This window comes from Schistocerca americana, chromosome 3, assembly GCF_021461395.2.
Source record: "Schistocerca americana isolate TAMUIC-IGC-003095 chromosome 3, iqSchAmer2.1, whole genome shotgun sequence".
NCBI lineage: Eukaryota > Metazoa > Arthropoda > Insecta > Orthoptera > Acrididae > Schistocerca > Schistocerca americana.
The window spans coordinates 726,317,503-726,333,264 of NC_060121.1; the positions used below are offsets into that span (position 1 = coordinate 726,317,503).

The 15,762-nt window shown below is 38.9% G+C and overlaps 1 protein-coding gene across 1 annotated transcript in view; it reads right to left on the reverse strand.

Moving 5' to 3' along the window:
- The window catches only part of LOC124607123 (THO complex subunit 1), a 92,451-nt gene extending 84,699 nt beyond the window's left edge, over positions 1-7,752 (reverse strand). The window contains exons 1-3 of the mRNA XM_047139329.1: positions 7,585-7,752; positions 5,011-5,087; positions 4,634-4,929 (exon numbers count right to left, since the gene is read on the reverse strand). Coding sequence (XP_046995285.1) covers positions 4,634-4,929; positions 5,011-5,087; positions 7,585-7,620 — 409 coding nt within the window. The 5' untranslated portion in view covers positions 7,621-7,752. The remainder of the gene's footprint in view (positions 1-4,633; positions 4,930-5,010; positions 5,088-7,584) is intronic.
- Between the last annotated feature and the right edge of the window lie 8,010 nt (positions 7,753-15,762).

Sequence of the window (15,762 nt, forward strand, 5' to 3'; positions counted from 1 at the left end):
GCAATAGACTAATAGAACCTTAAATACTTCCAAACAGGTTGACTGATGCAAGGTATTCTCAGTTCCTCTCAAACAACTTGCCTGTCCTGCTATACAAGGTACCATTTTAGCAACAGCTGCAATTGTGGTTCACATATAATGGAGCTCCAGCCCATTTTCTCCTAGATGTTTGAGAATATTTCACAAAGACATTTAATGAATGATGGATCAGTCAGCGAGATCATTGGCTAGTTTGTTATCCTGATATTAATGGCTTGGATTTTTAGTTGTGGTGACACTTGAAGACTTTGGTGCAGGCAAGCCCCACTAATGATGCATACACACTACAGAACACGTCATTAATGCCTGCCGGGCTATAAGTGACCAGTCTGAAGTTTTTCAGAGAGTGTGTGGTTCCCTATGTTGTAACACTGTCAAAGTTTCAAGAAATGGATTTAAATGATGACTCTAAGAATATATTACAACCCCCCATGTATCACTCACATAGGGACTATGAGGACAAGATTAGATTAATTGCAGCAAGTGCAGAGGCATTAAAACAACCATTCTGCCTGCACTCCATAAGTGAATGGAACAGGAAGAAACCCTAAAAAACTGGTACAATGGGACATATCCCCTGCCATGCACTTCATTCTGGTTTGCAGAGTATGGATGTAGCTGTAGATGTATTTTGTCTGTCTCACAAATCTGTGTAAATACAGACACAGACATCAGACAGGAGCATGCCTTACTATGGATGGACATCATATTGAACACCTCCTTTAGCGATGGCTCAGTAGTGTAGGTTGTATGTAACAGCAAGCAGATTACATCGGAAGCTCTGCTGTTTCACAGTAACACAATAATATGCCCTCATTTGTTTATTGCAGTCTGCAGGTCATTAATAATAGCAAGAACTTGCAACAGAAAAGACGTGTTTAACATTAGCGAAGATGAACACGTGCTCATAACCCTTAAGGTATGGATTTAGAACCAATGTTTACTGGAATTCTTTCTTGTTTTGGTCCATAGTACAACCACTAAAAACAAGGAATACTTCTTTTTCAGAACCGTGTACCAGGTGGTTAGAATTACACTGATGGTGGTGTGAGTGCTGCAGTGAGGGCTATATAGATCACAGGACTCTGAAACATAGTAGGTATGTTCATTAACCAGTGCACTCACAAAATATGCTGAGACAAATAATAGTTTCATTTTGTGCCACCAGGTGAAAATATGGTGCTGTAAGCAGTCTGAATGTGAAATGTTGCCTGTTTTGACATCAGTAAGTTGTTTGTCACTTGGCGATGCGTGTTGATTTCTTTTGAGAAGCGACTATTGATATAACAAGTTAAGAAGGTTGAAGTTTTTGCAATGAAATGCAATGCTTTTGAGACGAAATTAGGTGGTGCAGGAGGAAGAGGGAGATTTTCCATTCCCATATCAGTTGCTACAGCTATAGCCTACCATGCAGCAAATGCCTCAAATTCTGCAGCCAGTGCTCAAACTGTATCATGGGAATTTTCTCCCCTGGTCAATAGTTAAAAAGGTCTTGTGGCACATTTTACACTGTTAGCCCTAAACGATTCAGAAAGTGCACCAAATGAAGTACCAAGATAGGATTCTTTTCTGGCTCACATGGGTGCTACACATGATTCCAGCTTCGCAAGAATGTGACTGTGTCCACACCACTAATTTCACACAAGATGGGATGACACCACAAGTCGCGGGCCAGGTTAAAGATTTGCTTTGAGAAACCTTTGGTAAGGACTGCAGCATCTCTAGGCAATTTCAAGATGTGTGGCCTCCCAGATCCCCCCCATATAAACCCATGTGACACCTGGCTGTGGGGATATCTGAAAAACAGTGTCTATCAGGGATGTATCTGTACTCTTTATGATCTGAAGGATAGCTTATGATGACCTATTGCTCTGATTACACTGGATATGTTGCTAGCAACTCTCAACCATGCCTTGTTATGGATGCAGCATGTTGCCGAGTAAGAAGATCATAGTTAACACATATTGTAACTTTTAAGCATATCCTAATAAACATGCAAGAACCGTGTTATCATGTTTGATACACACCACCATATTCTGACTGCTTACAGAGCCTTATTTTCACCTAGTATTAGAAAGTGGAACTATTATTTTTTTCAACATACTCCGCGAGCACACCAATTAAGAAACATACATACACTGTTTAAGCATCCTGTAATGCATGAAGCCCACACTGCAGTGCTGTGAACACAGCCAGTTTTATTATAGCCACCCAGTATATATGAAAATATGAATGAATGATGAAAAATGCAAGATATGTTACCTTTTTGATGCCAAAAGTAAATTCTACGATACAAAACTGTAAATTTTTTCCCATTCCAGTATCGTGTTTCTGGATATCGATATTACACTAAACAGATTTAACCTTGGCAGAGAGGGTTGGGTTGGGTTGTTTGGGGAAGACCAGACAGCGAGGTCATCGGTCTCATTGGATTAGGGAAGGATGGGGAAGGAAGTCGGCCGTGCCCTTTCAAAGGAACCATCCCGGCATTTGCCTGGAGCGATTTAGGGAAATCACGGAAAACCTAAATCAGGATGGCCGGACGCGGGATTGAACCGACGTCCTCCCGAATGCGAGTCCAGTGTGCCAACCACTGCACCACCTCGCTCGGTCCTTGGCAGAGAAAGAAGTGAAATACACAGCTATAAAACTGCTCGGCCAACTGCTTATGGAGACAGGATGGCTGACAGACAGCAAAAGCGTTTTCAAATGTAGATTAAAACTTTTCTCTTAAAAATTCCTTCTTGAATAGAAATAAGTAATCAATTACAAACATGTAAATAGCCAACATCTGGTCATATAAATACATATTTTTGTAACTTCATTTCAAATCTTTCGTTTAACTGAAATGCTCCACATCATAGCATTTACTGTGAATATGCACTATGGAACAAAGAACAAACTTAAAGCTACCAAACACACACACACACACACACACACACACACACACACACACACACACACACACATAATGGGAATTATCAACTTGTATACTTTATTTTATTCATTCACTGGAGGGTGGTACAAAGGAAATACACTACTGGCGATCAAAATTGCTACACCATGAAAAATGACATGCCACAGACGTGAAATTTAACCGACAGGAAGAAGATGCTGTGATATGCAAATGATTAGCTTTTCAGAGCATTCACACAAGGTTGGCGCCAGTGGCAACACCTACAACGTGCTGACATGAGAAAGATTCCAACCGATTACTCATACACAAACAGCAGTTGACCGGCGTTGCCTGGTGAAACGTTGTTGTGATGCCTTGTGTAAAGAGGAGAAATGCGTATCATCACGTTTCCGACTTTGATAAAGGTCGGATTGTAGCCTATGACGATTGCGGTTTATCGTATCGCGGCATTGCTGCTTGCGTTGGTCGAGATCCAATGACTGTTAGCAGAATATGGAATCGGTGGGTTCAGGAGAGTAAAACGGAACGCCGTGCCAGATCTCAACGGCCTCGTATCCCTAGCAGTCGAGATGACAGGCATCTTATCCACATGGCTATAACGGATCGTGCAGCCACGTCTTGATCGCTGAGTCAACAGATGGGGACGTTTGCAAGACAACAATCATCTGCACGAACAGTTTGATGACGTTTGCAGCAGCATGGACTATCAGCTCGGAGACCATGGCTGCAGTTACCCTTGACGCTGCATCACAGACAGGAGTGCCTGCGATGGTGTACTCAACGACGAACCTGGCTGCACGAATCGCAAAATGTCATTTTTTTGGATGAATCCAGGTTCTGTTTACAGCATCGTGATGGTTGCACCTGTGTTTGGCGACATCGCGGTGAACGTACATTGGAAGCGTGTATTCGTCATTGCCATACTGGCTTATCGCCCGGCGTGATAGTATGGGGTGCCATTGGTTACACATCTCGGTCACCTCTTGTTCGCATTGATGGCATTTTGAACAGTGGACATAACATTTCACATGTGTTAAGACCCTTGGCTCCACCCTTCATTCAATCCCGGTGAAACCACATTTCAGCAGGATAATGCACAGCCGCATGTTGCAGGTCCTGTATGGGCCTTTCTGGATACAGCAAATGTTCGACTGCTGGCCTGACCAGCACATTCTCCAGATCTCTCACCAATTGAAAAGGTCAGGTCAATGGTGGCCGAGCAACTGGCCCGTCACAATACATCAGTCACAACTCTTGATGAACTGTGGTATCGTGTTGAAGCTGCATGGGCAGCTGTACCTATACCCGCCATCCAAGCTCTGTTTGACTCAATGCCCAGGCATATCAAGGCTGTTATTACGGCCAGAGGTGGTTGTTCTGGGTACTGATTTCTCAGGATCTATGCACCCAAATTGCATGAAAATGTAATCACATGTCAGTTCTAGTATAATATATTTGTTCAATGAATACCTGTTTATCATCTGCATTTCTTCTTGGTGTAGCAATTTTAATGGCCAGTACTGTATTTATGGATAATATAATACTCACACTCCTGTTGCATATAGTGCCAAGAAAGTGTTACTGCCTGCCACATTATAAGTCTTTACTAAGCAAATTTTCATATATTCATATTACATACAAAATTATCACCTATTTATGAAGGACACAATAACTTACCATTACACATTCGAAGCAAGTTGTTTTTACATGCACTAAAAAACAGTTCCTCCTTCCAAACAGAAACACCATTTTCAACAAAGGCAAATAATGTTTCACATCTATCCAGTGTCAGTGCATCAAATATATCGCCAAGAACTACGACTGGCATTGTTGGTGTGCACATGTCTAAGCGACAAGCTTGTATACAGAACTTCACATACTGCTCCAAAACGGTTACATCACTATCTTCACACAGCAGGCTTAGTAAGTGCTCTCGTACAGCTTGATCCAAAGCAGAATGTTTATCGGCATCACTGAGACAATGAAGATTAAAGGACACTCATTATATATTTAATGTGCAATTATTCATCGCAAAATACTGAAATCAAACTCACTTTGCCTGGAACATATCATAGTTCCTTTTTAGTACATCCAAGGCCTGCCGATCAAAGCCTTGGGTGTTGAGTATTTCCTGAAATTAATTTAGCAACTATTAGTGACAGTATTTTTGGCATGGTTGTTCAAAATGTTTACTCTTACAATCAGAGATGGACAAAGAGAATTAAAACACCTGTCTGATACAAAAGGAAATGGCTAGATTTTAAATAATTACATATCAGTCTTATAGTCAGAATATACCTATGCCAATATCACTTTTGATCATATAAGGTACCAAAGTGAGATGGTGTAAACATTTAACAATTTGGAAGAAATCTATGAATCAGTGAAACTAGAGGAAATACATATGCTGACTGTGGCAATTACGTCTGCCATATTACTTTTCCAGTGCAAAAAAATGACCAGACAAATTTGCTCAGTGGAAAATATTACAACATCTAATGACTGCTATGTCAGAGACAGTTATTTCACACAGTAACAAGACTGCAAAATGACAAAAGAAAATCGGAGTTTGCTGCAGTCAAAAAAGATAGATCAACCTGATGTGATGAATAGGCAGGTCTAGGAGCAGCCATCCAGATGGAGATAAACAAATCTATTCCTGTAGTGGGCAATGGGATATACTAAAATGTAGTAGTAATGCTTTCACTTACGTTAACATACACACTCTGTAAACCACTGTAAAATGCATGGCAGAGGATACTTACCATGGTACTACAAGTTAGTTCTCATTCGAATCATGTATGGAGAGCAGGAAGGATGCCAGCTTAAAGACCTCTATGCACACTTAAATAGTTGCCTCTATTTAGGAGGTTGCAGTATATTTCTAAATTTGTCACTTAACACTAGTTAATGAAACTTTATGTGTGAGTTTTTACAGAATGAGTTGTGCATCTTCAAGCACCAGGAATGTAAATTTTTTCAGTATTTCAACGATACTTTCCCATAAGTAAAACAAACCTGTAACCATTTGTTCTGCCTTTCTTTGAATACATTCTGTTACTCCACCCCCCCCCCCCCGTTTTTGATATGGGTCCCACACACTTGAGCAATATTCTAAGATGTGATGCACAAGTGCTTGCAAGCAGTCTTCTGTGAAGACTGCATTTTCCAAATATCTTAGCGATGAAGCAATGTCTGATGTAGGGGCCTATGCTTTACTTATGACTGAACATATGGTTTCATCCCAATTCATATCCACACAATTTGTTATACCTAGTCATTTGTATGGGTTGACTTATTCTAACTCTGACTCACTGATACTGTTGTCATTACGTGCTACTTAATTCTGGGTTTTGTAATGTGCATAATTTTACATTTCTACCTTACAAGAATTTAATTTGAGAAAAAGGCAGAGGTGGTACTGAAAGAGACTTGAAGTGGAGAACATATCATATTAGAAGAGATTTTAAAATACAATTTTTGGGAGTACCCCATAAAATTATAAAAATGAAATAAAATCATGTTACATTACATTCATATTAAAGAAGGAATTTTAATAACTGACAACTTACTAAAAACCCACAGCCAGTATGTTAATGAAGTCACTACTATTTAATCCACAATCATGATGGAAATACACAAAACAGTAGCAAGAATTGTATGCTGCAATGATGAAACAGTTGAAAAAGAATTACTTACTTCTGAACAGAAAGAATGTAGATATCATAGAAGTATACCAGGAGCTAAAAAGTTAGTGGTTCCCAAGACTACTGCATGTAGTACACTGCAACAGCTGGGATTAAAAGCAGAGGATGCAAGGAGTTGTCTATTGTACAGTTTGAATTGTTTCTGTAGTAATGCCAGGGCAAGTGTATCATACAAGTGTAAATAAAGTGAAAATGTAAGAAAGCAAAATACCATCCTAATAATTAACAACGTCAATGTTGAAGAAAACTTGGTAGACGACAAGTTTTGAGCTCCTTAGCCCAGTCCAGTTCTTGCTTTTAGTGATGGTCATTTACAAGTGAGTGTTGAACAGCAAATTGTCAACCACTGGGATGTATCAACCAGCGCCTCACAGAACTTACTATGAACGTCATAATGAACCAAATACCTGAGCACTACGAAAGTTTCAGTAGCCAATTGAATGCCCGCATTGCGACCATTGGAAGCTTTATCGATAGTAAAATTATTCATGATAATTTGTCCGTAACTGAATTTTCCAGTGCTTATTATCATATAAAGCGGAAAAATAAACCTTTGACTGCGAAGCACCATTGCTTCCAACAACTCACTATAAGCGTAAGTATTCCTAACAGTAACAGTCCACGGCAGACCGTTTATATGCAAACCTTTCTCTAACCTCAGTGTTGTCCGTAAAATGCCTCGACGGTTACATGGGACAACAGTCAATAACATTCTTCGAAAATATGTACAAGGTGACAAAGCAGACATCATTCTGTTACACAGCTACTGAACATAAATCTATAGATGGCAAAACAAAAGGAAATAAACAAAGAAAGAAAAGTTAGTACTAAAACGCTTGCTAGTACAATACGCAAACTAAAGTCACGACAGAAGAAGATGAAAACAAATTGGAGATTTGTATGTAATGGCTGTTACTACACCTTAAATTGCGCCCGCATCAAATCAAATCCGTGCATTTTGAATATGTTCTGTATTTTTAAATGTCAAACAATACCGGCAACTATTTTCACAACAAACCACTGCACACGTTATTTGTAAACATATGTTTCAAAGATCACAACTACCATAGACTACACCGCAGATACGAGTACAATTTGTTCATGGCACAGACACTTGTATGCCTGTGGTTCATAGTTACAATGGCTTTGATAACAATGTAACCAATGATGTTCACGACACTGAACTACAACCATCATTACTTCAGGGGGTGTTGCCTCAACAGTAGCTGGTAACAAGAAAATCAGTATGGTCGATTAGTTTATCCAGTTCAAGATATGTTTTTGTACTGTGCCGTCCTCAATGGTGCCAGCTACCAGTGATTGTGATACAATTAGTCTTTTTATTGCTATCATTCATATATATATATATATGACTTTCTCCTCCCTCCCCTGACTGAATTCCCTACAGAGCGAAATACCACGCCGCTGTGAGGTGGCTTGTGCCTCAGCGATTAAGATATCTACTCCATATGTAGGTCCTTCCACATGTGTCGGAGGACAAGGCAGACTAACAAGTGGTTCCTGAAGAGATGCAGCAGCTTTTTCAGTAATTTTAGAGGCAGCCGACTAAATGATTGACTGATCTGGCTTCGTGACACTAGTGAACATGGTTTTGCTATGTTGATTTTATTGCAAGTGGCTGAAAGCAAGGAAAAACTACAGCTATTAGATATCCCGAGGACATGTAGCTCTACTATGTCGTTTAATGATAATGGAGTCCTCTAAGAGGACTCCCCCCTTGTGAAATTATTCCCACCTAAAAATAGTCCCCCTTTTGGACGTCTTGGTGGGGACTGCTGAAAAGGATGGATCATAACATAAATTTGATGTTCAGTAAGAACATTAAATATTAAATCGTTTTGTTGGGTAGATTAGAGAATTTAAAGAAAGAAATGGACAGATTGAAGTATCAAATACAGGTAACACAGGAATAAAAGTAACAACAAATAGGAACAAGATAGTGAATGCATTATTGTGACCAATATAACCACACAACCAAGACCTGTCAAGGTACTAGGAGAGTATATGCCTTCTAGCTCATCATATGCTAAAGAGATTGAAAACACTTGTGAAATTATTCAGACAGTTAAGAGAGGCGAAAATTTAATTGTGATGAGGAACTGAGATTCGATAGTAGGGAAAGTAAGAGAAGGAAAATTAGTGTAGTCTGTTCACAAAGAAATGAATGAGGGCTCCCCAGTTCTGGTTTGGTAAAAGTCATTCGATTTAAGCCCATTCCTGTTTTGTATCCAGTTGTTGCTAACCTCAGTAATCTAATGTAGCACCTTGCGCTTAAACTACTGTATAGTGATTCTTGTGTTTGTGTTGTATCGCAAATTAATGCATCTCTTGATGAGCGACGAAACTGTTCCTGGCCGGTCATGGACAACACCAGATACTCTTTCCACTTCTCAGAGAAGAGCAAAGGGGAGTACTTTACAGAGTGGATCTAGAAAAATGATTAATAATGTCGTTGAATGTTCGAGGACGAGCGTAAAAATAAAGAGCTGCTCGACCCTCCCTCTCAGCCAATAAGATGAACAGTGATGTCCACAGGAGCAAGCTTCAGATTTATGAGAAGAATTCGTGATATTCGCAAAGATAATCCTGGAGAATCAACAGAAACTCCCAGCGAAAAGAGTAAATTTCAATTCAAATTCTTCAGTTTGACAGTGCTTCGAAATTTCCATCCTCTTCGACCAAATCACTTTAAAATGGTGTTTTTACGTGTGTATGTAAAAGTACTGTGGGGACTTCTGGTACTGCTTCCCTTACAAGAAGAAGTATCCAATGTTCTGATCGAATTTTGGAAACCACATATGCAACTGAGCAAGTTAGGGTCTCAGGTATTATATCAGGTTATTCTCATAGGTCATCTTTTGTGAATAATCAACAAAAAAGAATTTCCTGTGATCCGATACATGACTAGAACTACAGTAACAACTTCAGAGTTTGAAATCCCACTATAGTGTACTGATTAAGCTAAGTGGTTGGTATGCTGAACGTAGAGGGTGTGAATCTTGTAACGTATCATTTTCTATTACATCTTTACAGAACCGACTATCATAAATTTTTTTCAGTTATTTGTTGCTGCATGGTGTGATACCTGAGACTATAACCTACACAACCACATAGGTGGTTTCAAAAAGTTAATACCACATCTGGGGACCTGCTATTGCTAGTTGCAACCAGTGGCGTAGCTTGCCTTAGATGGGCCCTGTAGCAAAATTTGCTATGGGGCCCTTTTATCCGACTGTGGCGAAGCTCAAATGGAGTGCGAAGATTTTTCACAAAATGAAACAAAAACTCTTATTTTGAATAAAATAAATATTTATTGATTAATCATAGGTTACATTAGGTTACATAAGCACGTAATTATTTACAATTAATGCTCCTAGGAGCCAAGTTGGATGGAGAACTGCATCAAACCAGTCTCAGGACTGAAGACCACAACAACAACAGGAGCCAAGTTAGGCAAACAATTCAAATATATACTTTTCTCGCCTTTTTTCGGCAAATGTACTTATTAAATCGTCCATAGCAGATGATGATTTTAGTTTTTCGAGATGTCCTGCCTCTATAGACAGCAATGACAGGTCTGAAAGCCATCCTTGGCTCACAAAAGTCCTAAGGTAGTTCTCAATCAGTTTTAATTTCGAAAAACTTATTTCAGCTTTTGCAGTTGCTACGGGAAGGGTCAAAAATAGGAAACATGCTGTTATTATCTCTGGAAAACTGGGAGCAAGTCTACTGAAATTAATCAGTAATAATTCTGTGAGTTCCTTAATGGAATGGATTACCTGAATTTCAGTTTTTAAGCACATTTTCAAAGAAATTAATTGTTCATAGAAATCAAATGACATGTCTTCATTGTACAGATGGTCCAAAAAGTAAAAATTATCAATATACCATAATAATGTATTTACTCTATTTAGCAGTCAGTTATCCTGCTTCCTTCTTATTATTTCATTTGAAAATGATAAGAGTTCCTCCATTTGTAACACTTCGACTGTATTACTAAGGTCACAGAGGCTTTGAAATCTTAGTTTAGTTTAAGAAATTAATATGTCTCAACAGAAATGATACACTAATTTTGAAGTACGATTCCAGGCCTGAAATTTTCTCATCTTCAAAACACATCGAAATATCACTTCGTCATCTTCGATATTTTATTTTTGAAATGTCATCTTCCCTCTTTTATTTTTGAAAACAGTTGTTAAGCCCACTCTTTTGCTAGGTCTCTGGACTCACTTAACAAACCATGGACGAATTTTGATTTCTTATTACGCTCTGTCTATTAAAAGCATTATTTCGCAAAATACTAGCTTTCTCCGAGTCATTATTTTCATGCTGTAAAGCCTTAGAAACTGGATTAATGGTTTGAAATAACGAATTAAAAAAGGAGACCAGCACTATAAAATCGTAGTTCTCTAAAATATAAATTATACTTTTATATTCTTCACGCTCGTCTTTTTTAGTGGAAATCAAATTTAACTGGTACAAATTTTTTATTATTAATGAATAATTTTTCTTTATAGCCAATAAAACATCATGTCTTGAAGACCATCTAGTAGGGCATACCTTCTTCAGGGTAATTTTATATTTTAAAAACACTGAAGTGCCAAAGAAACTCGTATAGGCATGTATACTCAAATACAGAGATATGTAAACAGGCAGAACAGAGCGCTGCAGTAGGCAACGCCTGTATACACATCAAGTGTCTGGCCCAGTTCTTAGATCGCTTACTGCTGCTACAATGGCAGGTTATCAACATTTAAGTGAGTTTGAACGAGGTTCTATAGTCGGCGCATGGGCGATGGGACACAGAATCTCCAAGGTAGCTATGAAGTGCGGATTTTCTTATACGACCATTTCACGAGTGAACTGTGAATATCAGGCATCCCATAAAACATCAAATCCCTGATATCGCTGCGGCCGGAAAAAGACCCTGCAAGAATGGGACCAACGACGACTGAAGAGAATCGTTCAACGTGATAGAAGTGCAACCCTTCAAAAGACTGCTGCAGATTTCAATGGTGGGCCATCAACAAGTGTCACTGTGCGAACCATTCAACGAAACATCATCGATAAGGGGTTTCAGAGCTGAAGGTCCACACATGTACCCTTGATGACTGCACAACACAAAGCTCTACACCTCGCCTGGGCCTATCAACACCGACATTGGACTGTTGATGACTCACAAAATGTTGCCTTGTTGGACGAGTCTCGTTTCAAATTGTGTTGAGCAGATGGACGTGTACAGGTATGGGGACAAACTCATGAATCCATGGACCCTGCATGTTAGCAGTGGACTGTTCAAGCTGGTGGAGTCTCTGTAATGGTGTGGTGTATGTGCAATTGGAGTGATATGGGACCCCTGATATGTCTAGATATGACTCTGTCAGGTGATACGTACCTAAGCATCCTGTCTGATTGCCTGCATCCATTCTTGTCCATTGTGCATTACGACGGACTTGGGCAGTTCCAGCAGGACAATGCAACATCTCACACATCTACAATTGCTATATAGGGGCTCTAGGAACACCCTTCTGGGTTTAAGCAGTTTCGCTGTTCACCAAATTCTCCAGACATGAACATTATTGAGGACATCTGGGATGCCTTGCAACGTGCTGTTCAGAAGAGATCTCCACCACCTCATATTCTTACAGATAAAAGGACAGGCCTGCGGGATTGATGGTGTCAGTTCCCTCCAGCACTAATTCAGACATGAGTCGAGTCCATGCCACGTCGTGTTGCAGCACTTCCGTGCACTCTTGGGGTCTTCACACAATATTAGGCACGTGTACCAGTTTCTTTGGCTCTTCAGCATATTTATCGATACTCAACATTGATCAGCGTTTATACAACTGACAAAAAAGGTAAATATTTTTTCGAAATTACTGAAAAACTTGACACTTTAGGAAAACGTTTCACATCTTGTGCCACATAATGAATATAATCTGCATTTGGCACATGTTTTTTATATGGGCTTGTAATCCGCCATACACATCTGACATAACATTTGCTCCATCGTAGCTCTGTCCTCTACATTTGGATAAATCAGTGCTATGGGCAATAAGGTTTGTTTAAAAAATTAGAATAACATAGCCAGGGCGTGGAAATTTTTAACCAGCCTTATTGAAATATGATAATGATAGGCTGAAAAACATCGCTTTGTTTCTGGATCCTTTGGAAACGGTTCTGGTGGTTTGAATAGGCCCAATTTAAAAATTATTTTTCTTTCGCATTCAGTAAGGCTATCAGCAAAATATCCTCTATCTGATGAAGATATATTGTGAAATTCCTCAGCCCTATTAAGATCTTCGGTATAGGTGTCTTCTATTTCCTAAACCTCTGGCAGAAAATGTGTTGCGATGAATTTAAAAATGAAATTAAGTAAAATTAATATTGAGAATTTTTGGAAATTATTCAAAATTGGAGCATTAAAAATGTTCATTAAGCAAATCTTTCAATTTTTAAATTAATCTTTAAACCTGGCCCGATGAACCATGATGGCATTCAATGTCAGAGGAGGCCATATTTTACCGTTCGATCGCTGTGGTGTGGGGGATCCGAGATGCAGAAGGCCGATGAACAATGGTGTGGTGGAAGGAGTGAAATAAATAGGCCTAATTCGCGCCATGGTATTCAGTGGAAGCAAAACACACACACATACTTCATTTTCCTGTTGTGCCACAAGACTGCTATGCTGGAGAATCGATGAATACAAGTGATATTTTTTGGAAGCACTTTTTTACAGAGTCATTGATATTCATATGTGGTACATTTTTCTACCAAAGAATATGACATTAAGGCAAGAAGGTTGTGGCACTGATATTTCATGAGTAAGGGATGACTGACATTTAAAATATGGTACTTATTAGCCTTATACAATCCTGTTACATGCCCCTGAGGTTTTGAAAAAGTAACAGATAATGTACCAGGAAAACTTTCCCACGTGTATAGTAAGATAAGAAATTCAACTTAGGGCTCAACAAAGCGATAATAACTACAATAAAACATACATGGCGTAACTCATACTGCAACGCAACACAAATGATCACTGCATAGACTGGCTGATGTTTCAAAGCAGCATGAAAAGTTCAAAGCATCACGGGCTGGATTCCTTTAGAACATAACAGGATCATCAAAATGTGGATAAAATAGTGGAGTACAGGGCTTAATGTGGGTAGGAACACGCCGGAACGGCGTTTCGGCACCTCCAAGGGAAGATTTTTTTGGAACACGCCGGAACGGCGTTTCGGCACCTCCAAGGGAAGTTTCTTTTGGTACCGAATGGGCTAAGTCCGCTCTGGGGATTGAAAGCAGTACACTTATTTTAAAACGTAATGTAAAATAGAATTCGCCACTGCATAACAGTGATTGGTCTATGTGATACGAAAGAGCGTTAAAGATTTGTTTTTGCAATAAACGTTCCACACGAATATCAAAAGCCGCAAAACTGCATTGTGCGTTGACTGAGCTCTCTCTACTTGTGCTCTTCCCACCTGTAATCCTCTGAGAGTTTCGTGTATATCGCAAGATATTTCTGTTCGTTCATGTTATACTTCTTCATAGTGTTACTTCCTGTTCTTTTTCGATATAAAATGTGCCTTTCTTTTCTTTGGCGATCTATTTTTTCATACTCTCCATTTGTGATAAATGAATGTTGAAATAAATACTACGCAAGCATATTGACCTATGATGTTTCCCAAAATGCATCAAGATTAGAAACAAATATTTGTAGCGGCTCTAAGACGAAATTAAAAATCTTGGGGAATATGTAACCAGGAAAGTCAACACATCGAACATACCATACTGGAATTTATATCCCTGATTCAGATGTTTTCGTCTACTCTATAAGCCGTAAATTCATCGACCTTACTCGAAAAATTCGATTATCATCCTTACTGATAAAGAATTTTCCAGTTCACCCAAGGAACTATTTTTGTGCTATTGGATGTATCATCTCTTATTTTGTTTTCTTTATGCGTGACAAAGCACAAATATCTGTAAAACATTTATAATCTTTGGTTAAATGTACCGTACACAATGGCAATCGCAGCTCCCAAGCTACAATACATTAAAAACGAGTCAGCAATGCGTCGTTAGCTCTGTAGTTACATTTGTTGCATTCATTTCGGAAAAGAATTTATTGTAACATTGGTAGCTTGTGTTAAAATGAAATTTAATTGCGCTTGGGTCTGAAAAACATTTCATAATTCGCCTTAGCCGAAATTCGTGTTATGCGATAAAATTTACTGTTAGGACAAATGTATTCCTGCCAGGACCAAACTTTTTTTGCATCAACCACGAGTTCGTCTTCATCGATTTCGCGCTTGCGAGGTTAAACAGCAATGCCATACTATATTGATTAAAATCTTATTTTATTATATGTGTACTTAATAAAATCTACATTGACTGATTTTATTTTGCATCTTCCTGAAACAAACACACTGTCGTAAACAAATTTAATGTATCATCATCTTGTTAACAGTGTACAATAAAAAATTAAGACTCCTTTGTTACACAGTCTAGAACGCTACATTATGTGACCTAAATTATAAACAAGAAGTATTTTTTCCATGGAGATAGGCCAGTTTTTAGTACTTACCAATGCAAAGATATCGCTCACAGAATGTGATTGCTGAAAAATTAAAGAAATTTGCAAAACATGAGCAAATAAACAAAATTGTTGTGAAAATAACAATCAATAAGTTCACAAAATTAACCAAGTATGATAAATTTGTTGCTGGAGTTCATGAAACCATTTTCATGGCTCTAGAATTCTCTTCAATGTTCTTCAGCACCTCTGATGGGTAATTGTATCTCCGACCTGTGGAATTAGCACTTGGAGCTGGCAAACTGCAGGTTATGTGCTGCCCTGGGATTCAGTAGGTGTCCTTCCTTAGGGGCCAATGGAAGGAATTAGTTGGACCATGTGGGCACATGAAACTGACTAAGGCATCACGTTCTTCCAATGATGTGTTACAGATGTTTCCAATCCAACATTTGCTGTCATAAATGCATGCTATGTATTGCCAGGATTGGATGCTGTCAATTGAAACACTCGAGAAGTTTGCTGATTGGCCAACACTT